This window comes from Pelodiscus sinensis, chromosome 9, assembly GCF_052426305.1.
Source record: "Pelodiscus sinensis isolate ZL-2025 chromosome 9, ASM5242630v1, whole genome shotgun sequence".
Classification (NCBI taxonomy): domain Eukaryota; kingdom Metazoa; phylum Chordata; order Testudines; family Trionychidae; genus Pelodiscus; species Pelodiscus sinensis.
This window is the reverse complement of record NC_143060.1, coordinates 61,298,069-61,320,849: the sequence shown is the minus strand read 5'-3', so window position 1 is coordinate 61,320,849 and position 22,781 is coordinate 61,298,069. Positions and strand designations below refer to the sequence as shown.

The 22,781-nt window shown below is 42.1% G+C and overlaps 1 protein-coding gene across 1 annotated transcript in view; it reads right to left on the bottom strand.

Annotated features, from left to right (window-relative positions):
* ACBD6 (acyl-CoA binding domain containing 6) overlaps nt 1–22,781 on the bottom strand; it is a 124,619-nt gene that overhangs the window by 91,401 nt on the left and 10,437 nt on the right. The window contains exons 3-4 of the mRNA XM_075936818.2: nt 21,043–21,107; nt 20,560–20,656 (exon numbers count right to left, since the gene is read on the bottom strand). Of these exons, the coding sequence (XP_075792933.2) occupies nt 20,560–20,656; nt 21,043–21,107 (162 nt within the window). The remainder of the gene's footprint in view (nt 1–20,559; nt 20,657–21,042; nt 21,108–22,781) is intronic.

Below are 22,781 nucleotides of genomic sequence, written 5' to 3'. Positions count from 1 at the left end.
CCACCTGCATCTTCTAGTTTACAGTTTAGGATACTAGTGACTTCACATTACAATGCAACATGGGTGAATGTAAACCATTAACCCTTAGCGCTCACCATTCTGAAAACCCAAAGAATTTTTATTTGTTATAAAATCCAAGCATTGGGTTGAACACTTAAAATCTTTCCACTCCATTAAATTGTCTGAACAGCTCCAGGTGTGATACTCTAGGACAGGTTAGCTATAACACAAAACACACACACACACACACACACACACTCACTCTAAGAGGGCAGCCTCCGTATTAGATTCATCTGTAAAGCCATCTTTCACACAAGGACAATGTACCTTCCCTATCAGCTTTATCCATGGCTGTCATAAACACTCCATTTTAATATTCCTCTAAAAATGCTTCCTAGTGCTAACGAGCAGCCTCAGCAAGTGTGTACTTGCATGACTCAGTGAGAACATTTTCAAAAGACCACTGAAGGTCTGTTCAATTTGAGCAAACTGTTCCATAGACTCTATGTTCATCAGTACAATATAGGCTTTTTATATTACAGTGACAGCGTAGTTAAGTTCTGTTAATGATTCCATTAAACCCCAACACTCAATTTTTCTGGTGCTTGTAAAAATTCACCTTGTAAACAAAAGCTAGGCCTGCAAGGACTATTTTAAGCCTATGTTTACAGGACTTGTGCAATATAATGAGACAGACGTTTACTAATTTCATGATGATTTGCAGACGTTATGATTCAAAAATAGCTTTGATTTTAAAAATACGGCAGCCGTTGAATCCATAATGTATTCATTAATAACTGCACTGTTAGCACATTTGGGGATTAGTGATGAGATATCATACATTTTATCTTTTCACAGAGCAACAGAAACAACGAAGACTCCCGTGGTGCCTTAAAAACTAACATATTTATTTGGGCATAAGCTTTTGTGGGCAAAACAAACAAACAAATCCCACACTTCATAGGGTAAGGGAAGGGGGGGAAGAATCTTTAATCTTTGATCTTTATCTACTCAGGTTTAGCACCCTTTCTCCTGATACTTTATGTATAGAGGTAGGGGGGTGGGCAACAGAGCATCTTTCTCTCCCCACCCCCTTCCCTTCCCCTATTTATTTCGAGTTTTCTTATTCTCTAGTCATAACTCCGGTCATATGAAGAAGTGGGCTGCACCCATGAAAGCACATGATACCATCTATATGTTTTGTTAGTCTATAAAGTGCTACCAGACCATTTCCTTGCTGTTTTTTTCTGTAACAGACTAACTCAGCTACCTCCTGAAGCTCCTTCATAGGATAACAGTGATCTCTGCACTTAACAGTAGCTGCACTCTGATTTCGAGATACCTACTAAATACATTTTTGCATGGTCAAAAGCCTCGAGTATGTATACTTTGAAAAACATCCAGAATGCTGCAAAGTTGACCTGTGCTATCGGCCAGGAGATCTTGCAGAGGGAGCACAAGGCATTTCTACTTGCTGGCACTGGATCTAGTCAGTAATATTTTCCATATTCTGCATGTAAACTCTCAAAATGCCATGGCACAATGTTGCATGGAGCGTAGTTGTAGCCGTGCAAGTCCGAGGATATTAGAGAGACAAAGTGGTTGAGGTCATACCTTTTCCTAGACCAATTTCTATTTATTTATATAGATATATGTAGACATTTATAAGGACAACAGGAATATTCCAAGTTGTAACAGTAAAAAGGATAAACAAGGAGCTTTGGATAAGATCTAAAACCTCAAGCTTCCAAGCATAAACTAAGCTTCAACTACTGGCGACAAGAGAATCCTTCCCCGAAAGGTCGCTGCAGCAGCTGTTACTGGCCACTCTCAGAGACAGACTACGTGTACAACTGTGTGATGATGGGGAACTTACTATATTCACAAAAGTGACAACCCCAAGACTAGCCAAGCACTGCATCTGAAATTTGGTTTCTTCAACTGGAGGAACATCACTGTCCAACATCTGTGTGAATCAAGATGTCAATTATTTAATTAATACCTTACAAAGAAATTAGTTATTTGCCAATTCAATCTATAGTTCTAAACAGATTTCAGTGTTTCCCATTTTTGCACATATACTCTACCATTACTTGGTCATGCTCATTTTAAACCTTAGATCCAGGTCTCTGAATCAACAAGCCAGATACGTGGCCAAGCCCACAGGAAATTTGTGGAAGATTGCAAGGGAAGGAAAAGATCATTACTGGTCTCTGCCCCCACAAGCCAAGACAGGGCAAAGAGAAGGGTAATGCCCTCCCATGACAGACAGTAAATCTACAAACTCCTGGATCCTCTGCCATTTCCCGAGCAGGACTGTGCCTGCATGGCAGCGTGCTGTGAAGCTCTGCACAGCAACATGTCATGGGCACAGCTGTTGCCTGCTCCCTACAATTGTCAAGATCCTAGTTTGAGCTGGTGGATTTAGCCCTAAATATTTCAAGTGCCAGGAAGCCAAAACCTGCTGTCAGTTATAGTATTTTATCAGCACAATCTTTTATTATGGATAATTGGAATATCCAAGACATGAGAATACAGGCTCTACAGGTAGTCCAATGGGGATTTTCTGTGTGGAACATATACTTCAGAATCACAAAACACTAGAACTGGATGGGACCTTGAGAGGTCATCGAGTCCAGTCCCCTGCCCTCACAGCAGGATCAAACCTCATTTTCTTTGCTAGCCAAACTCTGATCCAAGCTGGTAAATCTGCAAGGCAATATGTGAGTTCATTCTATTAAAAACCCCTTGCCCAGAAAGAAATGGCAGAAAATATGCTAATGAGATTGTGACTTATGCTAATGAGTCCCTCAGCATATTTTCTGCAGGAAGAACTCGCAGTGAAGATGAAGCCCAAGTGTACACTGTGTGAAAATCAGGCATTTCTAGCAGGGTGGATCAATTTAAATCACCACGTGAAAACCCCTGATTTAAATAATCAGTTTTAATCAACCTTTCCAATTGTAATTCACTTGTTTTCTACAGAATGGCTCACTGGTTGATATAACCTTTAAAACTTGTTGAATTACAACTAACTAGACCCCTTACACTAGATGGGGTACATTTCTTTGCTACCTAATGACGACACACAATGGTGTCTCCTGGAGTCACAAGTCAAGTCCCAATGCCTGCAAAGACTTTGTCAGTCTCTTGTACCCAATACTACAACACCTGGTCACCCACAGGATCAAGTCCTTGATACGGTACATGATGACCTATTTCCCATATTTATAAAACTTGGCCTCAAAAGGTATTCTCCCCCTCAATTCTTTCATGATATAGACAAGCAGCCTTTAACTCACTGATTCAGTATATTTATTTTTTATTTAAATGTTTTAAGATCATAAAATAAGTTTAGGCCTTAACATATTGTATTAAAGTTAGAATTCATTTCAGACAGGTTTCTTTTCTAAAATAAAAAAAAACTGTGATGTAAATTTAAAAAAAACTTTAATTTTTAAATGGATTTTTAACTACTCATTGATTTTTAATTTATCCTCATTTGTTATGTTCCAGTTTTTCAACTGTCACTAAAAAATAATGGAGGTTTTAACAGTTGCGTAGAGCACAGTTGGAATTTTTGAATAAATATTAACTGAGTGTTTCTGCAAATGTTATCAGCAGTGAAATAGCTACATGTTGACATTTAAAATATCTGTGGATTACACAGTCAATATAGTGAAGTAACTGGGGCAGCTCATACCTCTGACCTACTGTTTCTGTAAACTCAAGACAACATACACTGCATCAGTTACACTGAGGGTATGTCTATACTACACAACTGTCAGCGACAAGGCCCCGTGGCTAAAAGTCAGGTTGTGTGAATGCTGTTTGTCGGAACTCTTGCCAACAAAATACTTCTACTCCCAACAATTGGGTTTCCCTTTATCAGCAGATGTAGCACTCTCTGCAACTAAGCAGCATTCACATGTGCACTTGCCATGGCAACACTGTTGTTCACAGTGACAGGGGGATAAGCATCTATGAATGACAAAAGTTTTATTGACCAAGTGCAAATGTAGAGACAGCCTAAGGCAAAGGTGGGGAAACTTTTATTGATCAGGGGCCACTGACCCACAGAAATATCCTTGGGGACCACAGACATGTGAAAAGATGCTAGGTTGGAGCGTGAGCACCAGCTCACCCCGCTTCCGGAGAAGCCCCAAGTCTTGCCACGGGCCGGATCAAAATAGTCTGCAATAAGGGCTTGTCTTCATGTACAACACTGCAGTGGCACTGTTGCAGTGCTTTAGGGATAGTCTACACTAAAAGTGCTACAGCGATGCAGCTGGAGTACATCTTGTGAAGACGCTCTCTGCCAAGAGGAGATCTCTCTTATGTTGGCATCATAAATCCACCGTCCTGAAAGGAGTTGGCTGCATTGATGGAAGAAGCTCTAACCTAACCTGTTCACATCAAATTAGGTCAGTATGACTACACAGAGCAGAAATGCCAATTTCCAAACTCCTAAGCGATTTATACTGATATAAATTTGTAGTACAGACCTGGTTACAATTACCCACACAACTATGGCAGCATAGATTCTGGAGCAGAATTGTGCAACAAAAAAAGGAATCTATAGAAAATTCCATGACCATGGAATTATAGAATCATAGAACCATAGAGCTGGAAGAGACCTCAGAAGGTAATCAAGTTCAGCCCCCTGCTCTAGGCAGGATCAATCCCAACTAAATCAACCCGGCCAGGGCTTGTCAAGCCGAGACTTAAATACATCTAGGGATGGAGACTCCACTACTTCCCTAGGTAAACCGTTCCAGTGCTTCACTACCCTCCCAATGAAATAGATTTTCCTAATATCCAACCTGGACCTCTTCCACCACAACTTGAGACCATTGCTCCTTGTTCTGTCATCTGTCACTACTGAGAACAGCCTCTCTCCATCCTCTTTGGAACCTCCCTTCAGGAAGTTGAAGGCTGCTACCAAATCCCCCCTCACTCTTCGCTTCTGCAGACTAAAACAGACCCAACTCCCTTAGTCTCTCCTCATAAGTCATATGCTCCAGCCCCCTAATCATTTTGGTTGCCCTCCGCTGGACCTGCTCCAATGCATTCACATCCTTTTTGTAGTGGGGGCCCCAGAACTGGACACAGTATTCCACATGTGGCCTCACCAGAGCCGAATAAAGGGGAATAATGACATCTCTGGATCTGCTGGCAATGCTCCTCTTAATGCAACCTAATATGCCATTAGCCTTCTTGGCTACAAGGGCACACTGTTGACTCATATCCAGCTTCTCATCCACTATAACCCCCAGGTCCTTTTCTGCAGAACTACTACTTAACTGGTTGGCCCCCAGCTTGTAATAATGCTTGGGATTCTTTCGTCCCAAGTGCAGGACTTTGCACTTGTCCTTGTTGAACCTCATCAGATTTCTTGTGGCCCAATCCTCCAATTTGTCTAAGTCACTCTGGACCCTATCCCTGCCCTCAAGCGTATCTACCTCTCCCCCCAGCTTAGTGTCATCTGCAAACTTGCTGAGGGTGCAATCCCCATCCCCACATCCAGGTCATTAATAAAGATACTGAACAAAACCGGTCCTAGAACCGAACCTGGGGGCACTCCGCTAGAAACATACCGCCATCCTGACATCCAGCTGTTGATCACTACCCGCTGGGCCCGGCCTTCTAGCCATCTTTCTATCCATCTTATTGTCCATTTATCCAATCCACATTCCCTTAACTTGCTGGCAAGAATATTGTGGGAGAACGTATCAAAAGCCTTGCTAAAGTCAAGGTATATCACATCCACTGACTTTCCCACGTCCACAGAGCCAGTTGCCTCATCATAGAAGCTAATCAGATTGGTCAGGCACGACTTGCCCTTTGTGAATCCATGCTGACTATTCCTAATCACTTTCCTCTCTTCCAAGTGCCTCAAAATGGATTCCTTGAGGATTCCCTCCATGATTTTTCCAGGAACCGAGGTCAGACTGACAGGCCTATAGTTCCCTGGATCGTCCTTCTTCCCTTTTTTGAATATGGGCACTACATTTGCCTTTTTCCAATCATCCGGGATTTCTCCCGATCTCCACGACTTTTCAAACATAATGGCCAAAGGCTCCTTAATGACATTTGCCAACTCCCTCAGTACCCTTGGATTCATTAAGTCCGGACCCATGGATTTATGTACGTTTAGCTTCTGTAAATAGTTCCTAACTTGTTCTTTACCCACCAAGGGCTGTCCATCTTCATCCCATCTTGCGTCACTTAGCACATTAGTCTGGGAGTCCACCTTGTCCGTGAATACAGAGGCAAAGAAAGCTTTGAGTACTTCAGCTTTCCCCACATCATCTGTCACTAGGTTACCTCCTTCATCCAGTAGGGGCCGCACACCCTTTCTGATCACCTTCTTGTTAACATGCCTGTAGAAACCTTTTTTCTTATCCTTCACACTCTTAGCCAGTCGCAATTCCATTTGCGCGTTCGCCTTCCTGATAACCCCCCAGCATTCTCGAGCTATACCTTTAAACCCCTCCCTGGTCATTTGTCCAACTTTCCACTTTTTGTGCTTAAGTTCACCAAGGATTTCCCCTGTAAGCCAATCCGGTCTCCTACCATGTTTGCCTCTCTTGCTACGCGTCAGGATGGTTTCTTTCTGTGCCTTCAATAAGGCTTCTTTAAAATACTGCTAGCTGTCCTGGGCTCCTTTCCCTTCATGTTAGCATCCCAGGGGATTCTGCCCATCAGATCTCTGAGGGAGTCAAAATCTGCTTTTTTGAAGTCCAAGGTGTATATTTTACTACTCTCTTTCTTCCTTTGGTCAGGATCCTGAGATCTACCATCTCATGATCACTGCTTCCCAGGTTGTCACCCACCTCTACTTCCCCTATTAGTTCCTCCCTGTTTGTGAGCAGAAGGTCAAGCTGCGCACGGCCCCATGTCGGATCCTTCAGCACTTGTGCCAAGAAGTTATCCCCAACATTCTCCAAAAACTTCCTGGGTTGTCTGTGTACTGCCGTATTGGTTTCCCAAAAGATGCCAAAGTGATTAAAGTCCTCCCCGAGAACCAGGGCTTGCGATCTGGAAGCTTCTCTCAGTTGTCCGAAGAAAGCCTCATCTACCTCATCCACCTGATTCGGTGGCCTGTAGCAGACACCAACCACAACATCATTGCTGTTGTTTGCTTCTTTAAACTTAACCCATAGACTCTCAACAGGTTTTTCTCCCTCTTTATACTGGAGTTCAGAGCAATCATAGTCCTCTCTTACATATAGTGCAACTCCTCCTCCTTTTCTCCCCTGCCTGTTCTTCCTGAACAGTCTTTACCCTTCAATGACAGCGCTCCAGTCATGCGAGTCATCCCACCAAGTCTCTGTTATCCCAATTAAATCATATTTCTTGGACTGGGCCAGGGCCTCCAGTTCTTCCTGTTTCTTGCCCAGGCTTCTTGCATTAGTGTACAAACACCTCAGGTAGCCAGTTGATCGCCCTATCTTCTCCATTCGAATCAGGGGTCCTCCTTTGTTGCTCATTCCTCTTTGCATTTCTTCCCAGTATCCGACTTTCCCACTCCCCTCAGGGTTTTGGTCACTGTCCCCTGACGAACCTAGTTTAAAGCCCTCCTCACTAGTTTTGCAAGCCTGTCCGCGAAGATGCTCCTTCCTCTCTTGGTTAGATGGATACCATCTCTTCCTAACAATCCTTGTGCCTGGAACAGAGTCCCATGGTCGAAGAAACCAAAGCCCTCTCTGCGACACCACCTGCACAACCACGCATTTATGTCCTTAATTCGACAATTCCTGCCCAGTCCTTTCCCTTCAACAGGGAGGATGGACAAGAACACCACTTGCGCTCCGAATTCTTGGATCCTTCTTCCCAGCGTTAAATAATCCGCAGTAACCCGCTCAAGGTCATTCTTGGCCGTATCGTTAGTTCCCACGTGGAGAAGCAGGAAGGGGTAGCGATCCAAAGGTTTGATCAGTTTGGTAAGCCTCTCAGTCACATCCTGAACGCAAGCTCCTAGTAAGCAGCACACCTCTCAAGATTCCAGGTCCGGACGACAGATGGATGACTCATTCCCTCTTAGGAGGGAGTCCCCGATCACCACCACCCGTCGTTTTCTTTTGGGAGTGGTGGCCATGGAACTCCCACCCCTAGGACTACGCATCCCATGCCTTCCAGTAGATGGTGTTCCTTTGCGGTTTCTTCCTTGTGAGGTCCCTTCCAAAGCATTCAGCACTGCAGAGCCTGTGGAGAGAGCCTGAAAGCGATTACTTACCTCCATAGCATAGGGGGATTCCCATGCTGGCCTTTTTCCCCTTCTAGAAGTTACATGCTGCCAGTTCTCTTCCTGGTCCCCTACTGCCCTCTCAGGCTCTTCCGCCTGCCATGCTTGAAGGATTAAAAGCTGCCTTCTATTGAGGAAGTCTTCCTCCTCTCTTATCAAGCGTAGGGTTGACACTTCGGCCTCCAGGCCTCTAATTTTTTCTTGCAAAATGGCGACCAGCTTGCACTTAGCGCAGATGAAATCCGTTTTTTCTTCCGGGAGAAAGACAAACATGGCACACTCCATGCAGGTAACAGCAGCAGACCTATCACCATCCATCGCTGCTGTCCTGTTCGCAAGCTCTTTGGTCGCTTGTCCACTGCCTTATAAATCAAAATACATGGAGGCTGTGCTAGTAGTTCTCTGCTCTAATTTAACCAGATGTGATATTTGTAACCATCTACAAGAAAAATCAAACTTTAACAATTGCTAGCTTTACTGTAGAAGTTAAAAAAGTATGTAAATTCATCAAGTTTATGTTATTAGATGCCAATATCTTTAATTTCTTTGTACACACACACACACACACACACACACACACACACACACACACACACAAATGTGTATGATAGGCAAAAGTGGACATGATCTATGCACACAGTTTAGAAAATTAGACTGCTGCTATTTAAAAAAACCCAAACAGAATTTTGACAGTGGCCAAACACTTCAACCACCATACCCTTATGTCTATTGATGATAGCATTTTCCCAAATTAAACAATCAAGGCTTGAACAGCTATAGTAGATATATGAGAAATTTCTGCATTTGTCAGCTTAAAAAGTGTCTCCTACTGGATGTGCCAAAATGGTACTGTTACATACTTCCACAAAACTTGGCATGCAGAATGTTCCACAGAGATTTCACTGTTTAAAGACTTTTGCTGTCCACCCCCCCTTTTTAAGTTAGTTTTCAGATTCACAAACATTAACAAATTTTCTACAAATACAGGGAGAAACCAAAATGAAAGATTAACTTGAGAGGAATTTTTCACTTTTCAGAAACTCTACGGTGGGGAGACTCTACACCTGGATGCAACAGGGTGGCAGACGGAGATTCTTTTAGAAAGTAGAACTCTTATTGAGTTCAACTATACCCACTTGCTAAAATGATGCATTGTGGTTCATGGCAATTACTGCAGAGCCACCCAGAAATTGGGCCTACTCACCCCAAACACAGGCCATCAAGGAGTCTTTTTGGGCTAAATAGATGAAGAGAGCTAGGGATGAAAGAGTAATGCACAGAAATCGAAACTCAGTGCATATTCGTAGCCTTTGGTTTATTAGGTTATTCTTTACAAGTCACCAATAAAGCCAAGCCCTGGACAAGAGGATGAGTGTGGACAGGACGACTGTGTTTGTGTGCTCTGTTGAAAACAGGGAAGGGACTCTCTGCCTTATCAGTCTAGAGAATATGTGTAGAGCAGTAACACTGTCTAACAGTGCAATTCTCTAGAGTCACTTTATTTTTAGATTTTTTTCATCTACCTATGTGTTCCTCATTACTGTCACTGAAAACACCCAAAAGGGAAATGAAAGGAGCAGAAATGTCACACTTACCTGGGACCTAGCTCAGCCAAGAATGAGGGTGTCAGGCAGTTGTAACACCTAGGATCTGACTGTGTACTTGGCATAAAGAGGTCACATGAATGCCACCGTTTTTTAAACTGTTTTTTTAAAAGCAAAACAAACAAATTCAGCTGAATTCATTTGAACATTCAACTAGCTAAAAATGAACATTTCTATTCTTAGTTTATTCAAGTCATCACCACTATAGTTAACATATATCCCCAAAAAACGCTGCCATGTTGTACAACATACAGTTCTTAGAGCACCACAGAGAACACACTGGCTAACATGCAATATGTTGCCAAGCAGGATCTGACAGGATTTAAATCAGTTATTTTCTTCTTTCTAAATAATTTCATGTTTAGTTACTGTTATCATTTCTACCTCTCCAGAGAGCCAAATGAGATTTTAATTCCTAAGGAAATTGACTTCCACAGTTGGTTTCAGGACATGGAAACTAAAAGAATCAAGAGTAGAACTTTAACAAAGGAAGTTTCCAGCAGTCTTGATCTGGACAAATGTTTATATTACTGGTTGGCATCTTCCAAATTTACACCTTTATAAAATGCAGGCTTCAAATTGGCAGTGCTGCATTTCACTCAACAGGCTGAAAGAGGACTGCAATGTCATAAATAAAAGGGATAAACCATAAATTTCTATGGAGACATAAAATCAAAGACAACACAAAACAGCCCACAAATTGATGGAATATAGCCTAACCAATTCTGGTTGTTTATATTTACTGTATAAGACACTACCTCATCATTTAAGACCTCTTGTCCATATGGAGTTAGAACCAGACCTCAGAAAAGCAGGAACTCATACTCCAAGTCTGGCATTCATTGTAAATTGTGGTTCCATGACAGAAATTGTCAACTGTTTGCCAGTATGTCTGCCAGCTACAGGAAAGCCACCTAGAACAGCACTGCTGACTGCCCCACAAATCCAGGTCTTATGACAATATTTACTTGTTAGAAGAATGCATTTTCAGTCCCATGTACTGCACTTTAGATACCGCCATCTTAGACTACAGATACATGAATGATAATTGCCAGACTGTCTCTTGTAACAGTGTCAGTGGGAAACAAAGAAAAACAAAACAAAAGACAAACCATTCTACGATTTTTTTTTTTACTCTTCCATTTATTGGTACATCACTATGTTCATAGTACTTAGGCTTTTGCTGTCCCTTATTAGGTGGTCACTACTGTGTCAGTTTATTTGAAAGCTAGCATGCATGAGACAAAAGGCAATTTGTTTTAAAAAAGGGATGTTCACAAGACCTGTGTGTTAAAAAGCTATAGCTGGGCCATTCAACTTTAAATTAAATTAATTCAGTGGGAGTGGTGGTAACATTATATGTCTCCTACAATAGCAGTTGAGGTTAAACTAATCCTTTAGGATGATGAAAATTATAAACAAAATGCAGTTACATATATGAAGACAGACCCAGTCAGACAACCGATGGCATACAGGTGCGGCTTCATTTATTGGTAGGACCTACAAAAAGTTAAGGGTTTGTTTGTTTTTTTAATTATTCAGACCTGGAAGGATTCCTTTAAAACTGTGAAGTAGGACTAGACACTCCCTATCACAAGGTTCATCTTTGCAGGAGTTGTCACGCTTCTGGCCAATTACTGAAATCAGATATTTAGCATTTTGGTCACAGGAGGTTACAAAGGGATCCTGCAGCAGTACCAGTGCCTCCGTCTTCGGCAATATGAACCCCTCCCCTGAATGGGGGAGAAACTAAGGGAGATAGTACATAGACGGAGCTCACGTCATCCCCCAGATGGCAGCAACCTAATCTTAGGGATGACATGGGCTCCTTTTATGTAGCATCCCCTTTATTTCCCCATCACTAAGGTGGGCATGACAACTTACCTTCCTTCCTCGTACAGGTGTTGTGAATAGCTAGTATTGTGAAGTGGTGTTACATTAGCTTATAAAACATTGTGAACTAGGCATGTAAGCTTCTAGCCGACTAACCAATAAGCAGGAGCTTATCAGTTAGCACTATGGACTAGCTGCGTTCCCCCCACCTCCCTAGCTACAGCTCTGCATTACAAGAGACTGGGCAGCCAACGTCTTTGTACACCAGCTCACCCCCTTGCAATGCAGAGCGGCAGCAGGGGAGATTAGGCAACTAACCCATCACAGCGGGGGCAGGGACTGAGCTGGTGTTTTCGCACGCCAGCTCACCTGTCCTTTATAATGCAGAGTGGCAGCAGGGGAGGTTATGCTGGGACCTGGTGCAAGCCAGACCGAGCGCTGTAATGGTGATCTTTATTGACTAATCACGTAGTCGATTAAAAAAAAAAATCTAACAACTACTCAATTAGGAAAGTAACCACATTTTAACGTCCTTAATGTGAATGGGCTTTTCCCTTATTAATGACGTAGGAGTTGATTTTTAAAAGTATATTTTCAATCAAATTGTAAAAGGTATGTAAATTCTTAACTTGTATAGCTAATTATTTTCAATTTGGTAAAACCAAATCAGTCATATTCCACATGACAGTTCTTTTGGCCGCCCACAAATCACTCCAGAAATACTGCTCTAACACCAAGAAAAATACATTCAGGAGTCATCTGAAGCATGCCACTTATTCTTGCAACCTCAAGGAACTTAACTTCACAGCTAGGATTCTAAAACAACAACACACATCTCTCTCACTGGGCAGAGCTAACTCACACATTACCGCAACTGTAGCTACAGGAGGTTAGGAGATCTCTAACCCAGCAGCTGAAATGTTAGCATAATGTCCACTAATGTTCTAAAGCTTTGTGCCAACAAAAAGCTGCTGCATGTTGACTGGAAGGTCTAGAGTCAGATCTTCAACTTTACTGAAGCCCTCTCATGTGCACTTTGTCGATTTGTATAAGAAGCTTCCATTTACTCTTCTAAGCCACACACACACTTCCAGAGACATTCTTCCTTAACTAACAGGGCATGAACACTCCTCTTCCAACTGGCATAGAAAAATTGAGGGTGGAGAATCACACTGTGTATTTAAACCTTGGGCCTTGCAGCCAGTAATCCAACCAAACGGATTCATGGTGCTGAACCACAAAAATACCAGGTCATAAATGAAGTCTGGTGTGGGCCAGCACTATAGGCGTTCAGTGGCTTAGATGGGGAAAGGCTTTGTCTTCCCAAACAGCCAGCCTGGCCCCACCCATACTCCACCCCCAGAACGTTTGCTATAGGTGTTCCAGAGGCAGAGTGTTGCTGTCCCTAGTGCCCACCCTCCCCATGCTCTGGGCTAGGGAGGCTGGAAGCGCCTGGCTTCCTCCCTCCCCCAGTGCTCCAGGAGCCGCACAGCCTCCTCCCCTCTTCCAGTGCTCCAGGGAGGTGGGGGAGCCGCGCTGCACACATGCGCTCCTTCCCCTCCTACGCTGCTCCGGGAAGGCTGGAGCATGCTCAGCGCACTGCCCTGTATCCTCCCCTCCTGGGAGGGGGCGGGCACACTCGGTGCGCTGCCCCGCCTCCTCCTCTCCCAGTGAGGGGTGGGGCCTCAGCACAGGGGGTGGGCCTGGAGTCCTGTCTCCCCCCTGCCTCAGCTGCACCAACCACTCATGCAACTGGGACTGCAGTACCAGTTGTAATACCACATTTATGACTTTGCTTCTATATTCCATTATAAACACAGCTTTTGAAGGATTCATAACACAGACATTTTAATTTACTCTGGGGTGAAATTTGCCACATATCAGGCCAGATGTAGATTTAAAACATACCATAGAAGCTGGCTAAAAATAAGATCAGATAGTGTGGTGATGATGGCGAATATAGTAATTTTTTGGTAGTGCAGTATCTGATACTTCTCATCCACCACTCCCAATTACCAATTTATGAATTTTTTTAAAAAGTAGTCGGTTTTCAGAGGGGGTTTAGCATTAATACGACTTATTTAACTTTAAAAGACAGCTATGTATTCTCCTATTGACAGTCTGTGTTTTTACAAAAACCTCAACAGACTGATATTTTACTGAGTACTGATTTAATTTTCAGGTAAAATACAAAAGCAGGTACTACTACAAAAAAAGTCAATTGACTTTAAAGAGCTAACATACTAAAAACAAAACCCAAGCAGTTCAGAATGCACCTGAAACTCCATCCTTAACAAGACTGGCAGAGATCTGAGTGACAAGAGAATGCCACATATACAATTATACATGCCCCATCAACAAGCCATAAAGAAGTGAGCTAACCAAAAGGTGTCAGACCTAATTCTGATATTTCAATTAGATCGTTAATTAAAAAAACAAAAACCCAAACTTGCTATTTCCAAGGGCTTTACATGCATGGAATGCTCAAAGTAGCTTTGTTCACAGAAGGGAGCTCGTTTTTCCTGTTGAATGGTAAACCATAAACAGAGATATTCACATCTCAGCAAATAAACATATAGGAGAATGTAATCAATGGTATTTTCACATTAGGCACAGATCCAACACATCTTTCCCCTACTCTCCCCACCCCCACTGTAATCCTTTCCAAACCACTCTGCTTCTCACTCCTGACTGCAAACTGTGGCTGCTTGGCCAGATTAACAAGGCGACATCTGTTTGAGTGATAGAAAGACTGGGAAGGCATGATGAGTGCTGTGGTGTTGTTTATGGGCCACAGCTTTTTCAATCAAATTTTCTTAAGTTATTTACTTAAACTCTTCCAATACAAAAGTTCTCTCTCCGTGGGACACCATTTACAGAGTCAGAGGAATAAATACGTTAGCCTGATCTACCCATTTGTTAATAAAACGTTAGACATGAGCCCAATATAAAACCTTAAAACTGAAGCAATCAGAATTTGTTGCTCAAAACTCTGTCCAACAAGTCACGTTTGAGCACCAAAATCAAGCTTTGTAAAACCTCGGGTCTGGATCTCAAACCCGAAGTTTTGGAACGTTTGGATACAGAGTTTTGGTTTGGGTCATTATAGAGATTCTAAGTTTGGTGTTTTGGTTCAGACCAATTTCTAATAAATACGAAACACTCACCCATTTAAAACAAGCTTTATCACTTGTTACTAGACTATTTCTCGAGTTTAACATCGGTAATATCCAGCTTCACCTGCAGAATCTAGATTCACAGTGCAGATCCTGCTTTTTGTGGTTAAAGTCTGGATAATCTGTTTCTTCACAGTATCCTTGAAATGTGAATTCTCTCTTACACACATTTTAAGTACAAGCAAGTGAAGAATAACATTTTAAATGTGGCAAGAAAGGCTATTTGAACAGTGACACATTCAAAGCTATTTACATTATAATAGTTGGCGGCCGTATTATGAAATACTGCCCTCTGCAGACCATTCAGGAGAACGAGTTCAACCAAAAATAAACCCCATTCATTCCATACAAGCTGTTTTACAAGTCACTGTGCCTGTAGCAACAATATGTTACTCTTGAAACTTCATTTATGCTCAAGCTCATTCCGTTTCTATTGGAAGGATTGTATATTTTCTTCAGTGATCCTCTCTGGTAGCTGCTTTTAATTCTGTGCTCTGAACTCGCTCGCTAAACAAACTCAGCACTAGTGCTTTACTAATGTCAATTAGTCATCAGAAAGAACTTGTATTCAAACAGCTGATCTATGCTGTTGTTTATGTGAACATTTATTTCCTGAACATCTTAACATTGGAAATTCAAGGTCCAGGAGTGCTCAGGAAAGGGGATTAGGGTTGCCAACACTCCTGGTTTCACTGGGAGTCTCCTAGAATCGGGCTTTATCTCCCAGAGGCTACTAAAGCCAAGTTAAGAGATTTTAAGCCACTAGAAGTCCGGTGGTGCAGCAGGGCTTAGGCAGGCTCCCTGCCACTACCAGACACAACCAGCAAGTCCCTGCGGCCTCTGACGAACAGACTAGGTGATGTCTGTGCACTGACTCCACAGCTCCCATTGGACAGAAAATGAAGTCAATGAAAACTGCGGGGGTGATGCCTGCAGGCACAGGCAGAGCCCTCTGCCCCGCCCCCCTTTCCCTGGGGCTGCTGGGACACGCCAACTGCTTTCAGAAACAGTGCAGGGCCAAGACAGGCAAATAGTCTGCGTTGGTCCCACACCAACCAGGAGCTGCCCAATGAGGTAACTATTGCCCCCTTCCCATAACCAACACTCTGCCCCAATCCTGAGCCCCCTCCCAGAGCCAGTATCCTGCACCCCCTTTCATACCTCACAGCTCCTCCTGCAGCTGCACCCCCTACCCCAGCCCTTAGCCCCCAAACTCCCTCAAAGTGAGTGATTTCCCCTTCAAATGCTCCATTGTTCCGTGTTGGGCTCTGTCTACACAGTGGAGCTATTTTGGGATAGCTCCGGTATCCTGAAATAACTATTCCATGTCTTAAGAGCAAGCCAGTCATATCGAAACATAACAGGCTCACTACTCCGATGTTCCTGTAAATCTCACTGCATGAGGGTAAGGGATATCTCGCAATAGCGCCTCATTTCAAAATTTAGCGCCAAATTTCAAAATAAGCTATTTTGAAATAACATTGAAATAAGCAATGCAACTTGCATAGCGCAAATTGTGTAGCTTATTTCGAGGTAAGGGTGCTGTGTAGACGCACCCTTGTAAAACCCAAGGCAGGTAAGTGTTACTGTCAGTTCAGGAACAGACTCTGCCAACAGGGAGATGTGATGCTTCCTGTTCCTAGGAAGAGGCATGCAGCAGAATTCTGGACCTGCTGGAGACTTGAGGCCACAGAGAAAGAAACCTGAGTTAGACCAGAAGAAAGAAAGGCTTGCAGGAGGATTTAGCAATGATGGAACTGCAGCTATGATGGATGTGAGAAGAACTGCAGTGATGACAACAGGCAGATTTGCAACATAAGAACGGGAAGAAGGAGAATTTAGAGTCACAAAGTGCCAAAGTTTCAGCCAATGGAGGCAAATGGAAGGTCTGAACTGAAGAAAGAGCTAAAAGAAATTGAGTTATTTACATTATTTTTATGGTATGAACTGTGTGCCAAGCACTTAGTGTGCTGATATTCATCTTGGTATGAGAAGCAATAGCCCAGAATGTACCCTAACTTTGCTTGTGCAGTGGCACGCAGACCGTGGTCTGTATCTCTCCAAATTGCAGATTTGTAGGGAATAAATAATCACATATAAAGCCTAGTCAATTAAAGAGGTGTACACAAAATAATTCACTATACTGGTGCAAAAAGGACTCCTCTGCCATGTTCCAGCCTTTTGTAACTAGGGACTGGGGAATCTCTGAGTATCTGCAGTGTATTTTTTTAACTGTAAAACAAGCTTTTAGTTTTAAATCTGAGACAAACTTTTGTGATGGCATCAGAAAACCCCTGAGAAGAAAGGTTAGCAATTAAGTTTTCTGATAAAGAAACATACTACACTATGAAATAGACTCTCAAGGAAAGTTTAAAACCTGATAGCTCTTGCTTTTAAAAATGCTGGCAACTTGAATCCAGCTTGAACAGATGAACTTCTCATATTCCTAAGAGACCTTATATTTTCTCTCAATAAAGCTCATTAGATGCACACAACTATTATTTCTTATTTAAAATCTGCTTATAATTGAAATAAACTTACCAGTTCATGCCTAGAAACAGATGATGTAAAGAGGAAAAAGACAGTGGCAGTGACTAAATACCTAGTACTGTACACACAAATCTTTTTTAAAAAATTCAATTTAGAATGGGAAGACTACAATGGCTATTATTTTACCACCTTTTCAAGACAAATACACCTTAGTTATTATGATAGAGCTCCCTCTTGTGGCTGCAGGAAGGTAGACTTGGTGCAACAAAAAAAAAAAAATCACAGAGTACAGATAGCATGAGATCAGCCCAAGAGAGATGAGAGAAGGGGAGGGCTGGTTCTCCTGTGTGCCATTACTAACGTGGTTAAACAGACAAATGGAAAATATCATGGTCACAAAAGTTGCTGTTTGACACACTAATTAATAATTCTCTCCTTCTTAATGCTGTTTTAAAAATCACCCTCTCCCTGCACAAGTGCTGCAGGATGTAGCAACTTTCTCTTCCTCATTCTATTTTCGGGCACCTTCCTCCAATGTAGAGCCTTCCCACCTTGCTCAACTGACTTCTGGCTCGCTCACAGAGGATGTGCAAAGCAATGGGTACAATCAGGATACAAATTTAGGGTCTAAGCTATGGGGAATGCACATCAAGCCAGAAGAATTACATAATTATCCCTACATCTTTTTCATTATCACTATATATGGCATTCTAATAGCAAACAGAAAATGCTTATTACCTTTGAAGTTTTAGACATCAAAGCTGCATGTGTGATGGTCTAAACACTTAAGAACTGCTGAAATGTTAGAGCAAAACTCCTACTAAAAAGGAAATCCAGATAGCCTCAAATCATCCCCATTTGTGGTTTCAAACCCGTAAGACTGCTAAAGACAGGCATTCACTCCTAGATGAAACTAGCGATATAGGACAATTTGGGCCCTACCTGCCTTACGAGTGGCCCCTTTTCAGTCTATCATTGCTTCCCAATCCCTTCAAACAAACATTTCCATGACTGAAATTATAAAACGGAAAAAGAAAGCATGAATAAAGTGTGACACTATCAATAAATAAGTTTGTGCACTAATGTTTTGAAGTATGGGTTAAACCTCTTAATCCAGATTTTCTCCTATCTGGAAAAATCTGTGGTCCGGCATGATTTTAGTTAGCCAGATGTCCACTTATCACGGGTATGGCCAAGTTTCCAGTGGTGCCATAAAGTTTGTTTACAGCCCTGGCTCTCAGTGTTCTTTAGCTCTAATTTACCCCTAAATGTCAGTAAACCGTAGAAGTGCTGGCAATGCTGCTAGACTATATTGACCTCCCATCGTCTGGCCAATTCTCTGGTTTGGCACCTGTCAAGACCCAAGGATGCCGGACTAGAGAGGTTCAACCTGTGTGATACAGATTGAACTGGTTTCCCGCCTAACAGGACCCTCAAAGTCACACAGCATTTACAAATACAATTTTAAAAAAATGTCATACCAGTATAGTATCAGGCTTTGATCTCAGTTCAGCTCCAAGTGGACAAGGGTGCACAATGTAAAAACGACTACCACTATTAGTAGCCCCAGCGGGACCAAGGATTAAAAGAGGTTGGTGACTGAACTCCCTTTCCAGGTCAATGGGCAGAATAGGGAACAATGCTTATTCTCGATTTGAATTGAGGCATTCAGTCTCTAGGGATAGCCATTCAACACCCTTTCACAGTGCTAAGTTCTTGAAAGAAAACAAAAGAAAATGTCACGATTAGCTCCTTAAGGAAAGAACTCTGAACTGGCACAATCAAGACAGGTCAGATTTTAATTCCAGCGATGACAGTGCCTTTTCAGTTCTTTACCTCGCAGACACTGCAATCAATGAAAGCACCTTCAACAGCTGTATTAGTAAAACCAAAATATATGCTGGTTTACGGCTTATTCACCTTCCACTGAGGAGCCAAGGGAAGTGCAGAGCACAGGAGGCAGCAATCACACTCACACAAACAGAGCCAGAATTCCAGCTCCTTCATTTGCTGAGTGGTTCAATTTTTAGACATTTTGAAAAACGAAGTCGATTCTTGAATTCATGCCCTGGATTCTTGCTGCAGAGAACAGCCATGCAATTCAGAACTGGCCACCAACAGAGGATGAGCATGCCACACTCTATGACATTTCAGTGGGAAGATTTCTAGTTATCAAGAGAAGCTGCATTATAGCAACAGCATAAGGATACAGAAGAGGTCTCTCGCTCCCCCCCCCCCCATACTTTATGAATAATACTTGAGCTGCAAGGTGTTTTTGTTCATTCAGGCTTTTAAGTGATCAATATTTATTGGATTTTCCCCTTATTTTGCATGGATGTTTTAGATTAGACAAGATTTTATGTAAGTTAGAGCATGGCAAATCACTTTGACTTTTGTATGTTAATGAGATTGTGCAGTCCATAGTTATTTTTCTAGAGATGCTCTATAATGCTTTTCTTCCTCCAGACACTTTGCAAATATTAACTAATTCTCACAGCATGGTTCTGAGACAGAGGAGCATTAGGATCCCCATTTTACAGACAGGGAAATTGAGGCATAGAAGTTCTGCAACTACCCTAATGACAAAGGAGACATCAAACCCAGAATTAGAACTCAAGTGTTTGGATCCAAGTCTTATGCTCAGACAACCACTTTTTTTTTTTTGTTAAGGTGGAGGAATAACAAAGCCACAAATTTTCTATGGTTGTAAAATTAATACACCTGAAGTAGGTATTTTTGAAAATGTTATAAAAAGGATGCAGATGTTCCACAGCACCTCTGTAATTCTAAGTTAACACTTTGCAAAGACTAATTTTGATGTTCAGAAGCTTCAGGGGGTAGCCAAGTTAGTCTGTACAGGATAAACTTAAACAACAACAAATAGTCTGGTGGCACTTTTAAGACTAATAAAATATGTCAATGGGACTGTGATGTTGTAATGGTGCCCAGTCAAAGGAGATACCTGTTAAAAGAATGATTCTCTTAAAACAGGACAATGCCTATATATCAGAGAGACTATGAAACCTTTAAATGTCTGATAAAGTAATAAACCTGGGGGCTGAAATACTATTTAAAATGTCTCTAAGAATTTAAGTTTCCTGTGCAGTGAATTGGATCTTCCTGGACCCTCTTCAGTGAAGACCTGATGCAAATGCTCACATATGCAATAAAAATATATTGAATGGATTTCTGGATGTTATTTGTTTACCTGAGGATTCCAGCTGGGATCCAGTTTTTTCACTGTGGCTATGTACTCTTGCATAGCCTGGTGTGGACTTGAATCTCCCAGTGCTTTCCATGCTTCCCTAGGTACAGAGCAAAACATAGGAACTTATACATCCAGCTCTTACTCGTTGTCACCAATGAAACACAGTGATCAGGGCTAACACAAGCCTAGCTACATATTTCCAGGAAAAGGAAAGACATCTTTTATCCAGTTTTGAAGCCAGTAATCCTCTAGCCAGGCTTAAAAAGGAAAAGCTACTTCACTCACTCATATTTATGTGTTGCTGATTTATAACACAATACAGCAGTAAATTAGCAGAACAGCAACACCAATTTAAGAATTCCCCCAAGGATTATTTTAATCATTAATAGAGAGCACAACAGAGATATGTGCATATTTCAAGCACTCTAAAAGATGTGGCAAAATAAAATAAAATTGTTAGGAACTGCAAGGATTTCCTCTTACCATTTCTGCTTTCCTTCAAAATCAAAGAAACTGGGCTTGGGAGTGTTACAGTTTCCAAATTTGACCTACAGAAGAAAAATGTCCATTATTACAAAGAGAGATAAAGTTTAGTTCAGCATTATTGCTTGTTAGTCATTTCATAGCAGCAAATACCCAGATTTATTACACTTCTTGATTTCAAAGCAAGTTTATACTCCTGTCTGATTAACAGTTATTAGCCTCATCTCTCCAGGGCAACCCTCTCAACTCCCAATTTTTTATTTTAACAGTCTCTATCAGCTTTTGGTGTCTCAGCTTGCTGTTATTTTCTGTACAGGATACAGAGATGGAATTCTGACATGCAAATCACTTCTTTTGAATGTATTACCCAGCAGGTGATGCTGCACAGTGATTTTCACTCAATATTACATATATTACCCATCTGTACCGCTCACCCTCAACAAGACCAAAGAAAAATACCACGCAGATAAATCACATATTTATGATGAAGGGCTGGCCTTACCATGAGGTAAACTGAGGCAGCCGCCTCAGGTGCCAGACTGGGGAGGGGAGGGGCACTAGGACCCAGAGAATTGAAACCTTTCAAAGTTTTGGCCCAAGCAAGGGGGCATGGGGGCATCATTTGAGCTCCCTGCCTCAGGTGCCAAAATGTTGTGGGCCGGCCCTATTTATGATTATTCATTAAGGAGAAAAATTCAACTCCTTATGCACAAAGATTAAATAAGTGGGCTATGTTTAATTATCTTCAGTGACCATGCTGAATACAAAGAGGACAGAGTTGAGAAGAAGTAGTCTCTGGATCTCCTCCAGAGGCATCTAGGAGCAGGTAGCCAGAGCAGATACCCCAAAAAGGGCAAGTGAGTCAAGGCTGGAGGCTGTTGGGATGATCCAGTTGGTCAGAAAGAAGGAAAGAGGAAAATTGTGGAGTAGAGGCTGGAGTTGTAGGTAGAAACAAAGGATTCACTACAGGAGAGTGAGGCAAGAGGAAAAAAAGGAGGCTAGAGAACAGAGAGGGGTAAGTATGAAGTGTTAATGGATGACAGTTCATGGAAGTATGATGAGTGGGAGGAGGGAGGGTGGTAAGTGAATAAGCAATCCTGAAAGAGCTGAGATAGTGATGATGACATATTGTAGACAAGTATAGTGAACTTCACATATAGACACAAGAAGCCTGTATGTCATTTACATAAAGACCGTTTTTTAAACTAATCTGGTGGCATAAAGGGGGCTTTGTAGTGACCATCAATTACATTTAATGTCCCTTTCACAATACCGAAGAGGTGCAAAGAGGTCTTAGGGAGAAGGGGACTCAGGATATTTTTCCACATGAAGGTATATTTGTAAGAACGGCTGAGGAAGACTTGTAACTTCTTTCCTTTATTTGATTGAAGACTAACAGCTGCCTTTCTGTAACAGCGTCACTTACAAAGGGAAGACTGTGCATTTCCCAAAGCTTATTCCAGCCTGAGCACTGGCTGTCCAGATCTAGAGCTCACACTGCAGGTAACAGGAGATCCATGCACAGTGCACCTACAAGATCACAGTTCAGGTAGGTGAGGAAGAGTGACTGACAGGAACAAATTCTCTGAACACTAGCTCAAGAGGAATTAAAAGCAGATTTTTCCTGAGAAGAACCAGGGAACTGAGAGTAAGTAATAGCACATAGTAAATAAAAGACATGCTGGTAATTAATGCCTCTGTAATTAATTTAAATGTACCCATTAACTTTACATTTGGAT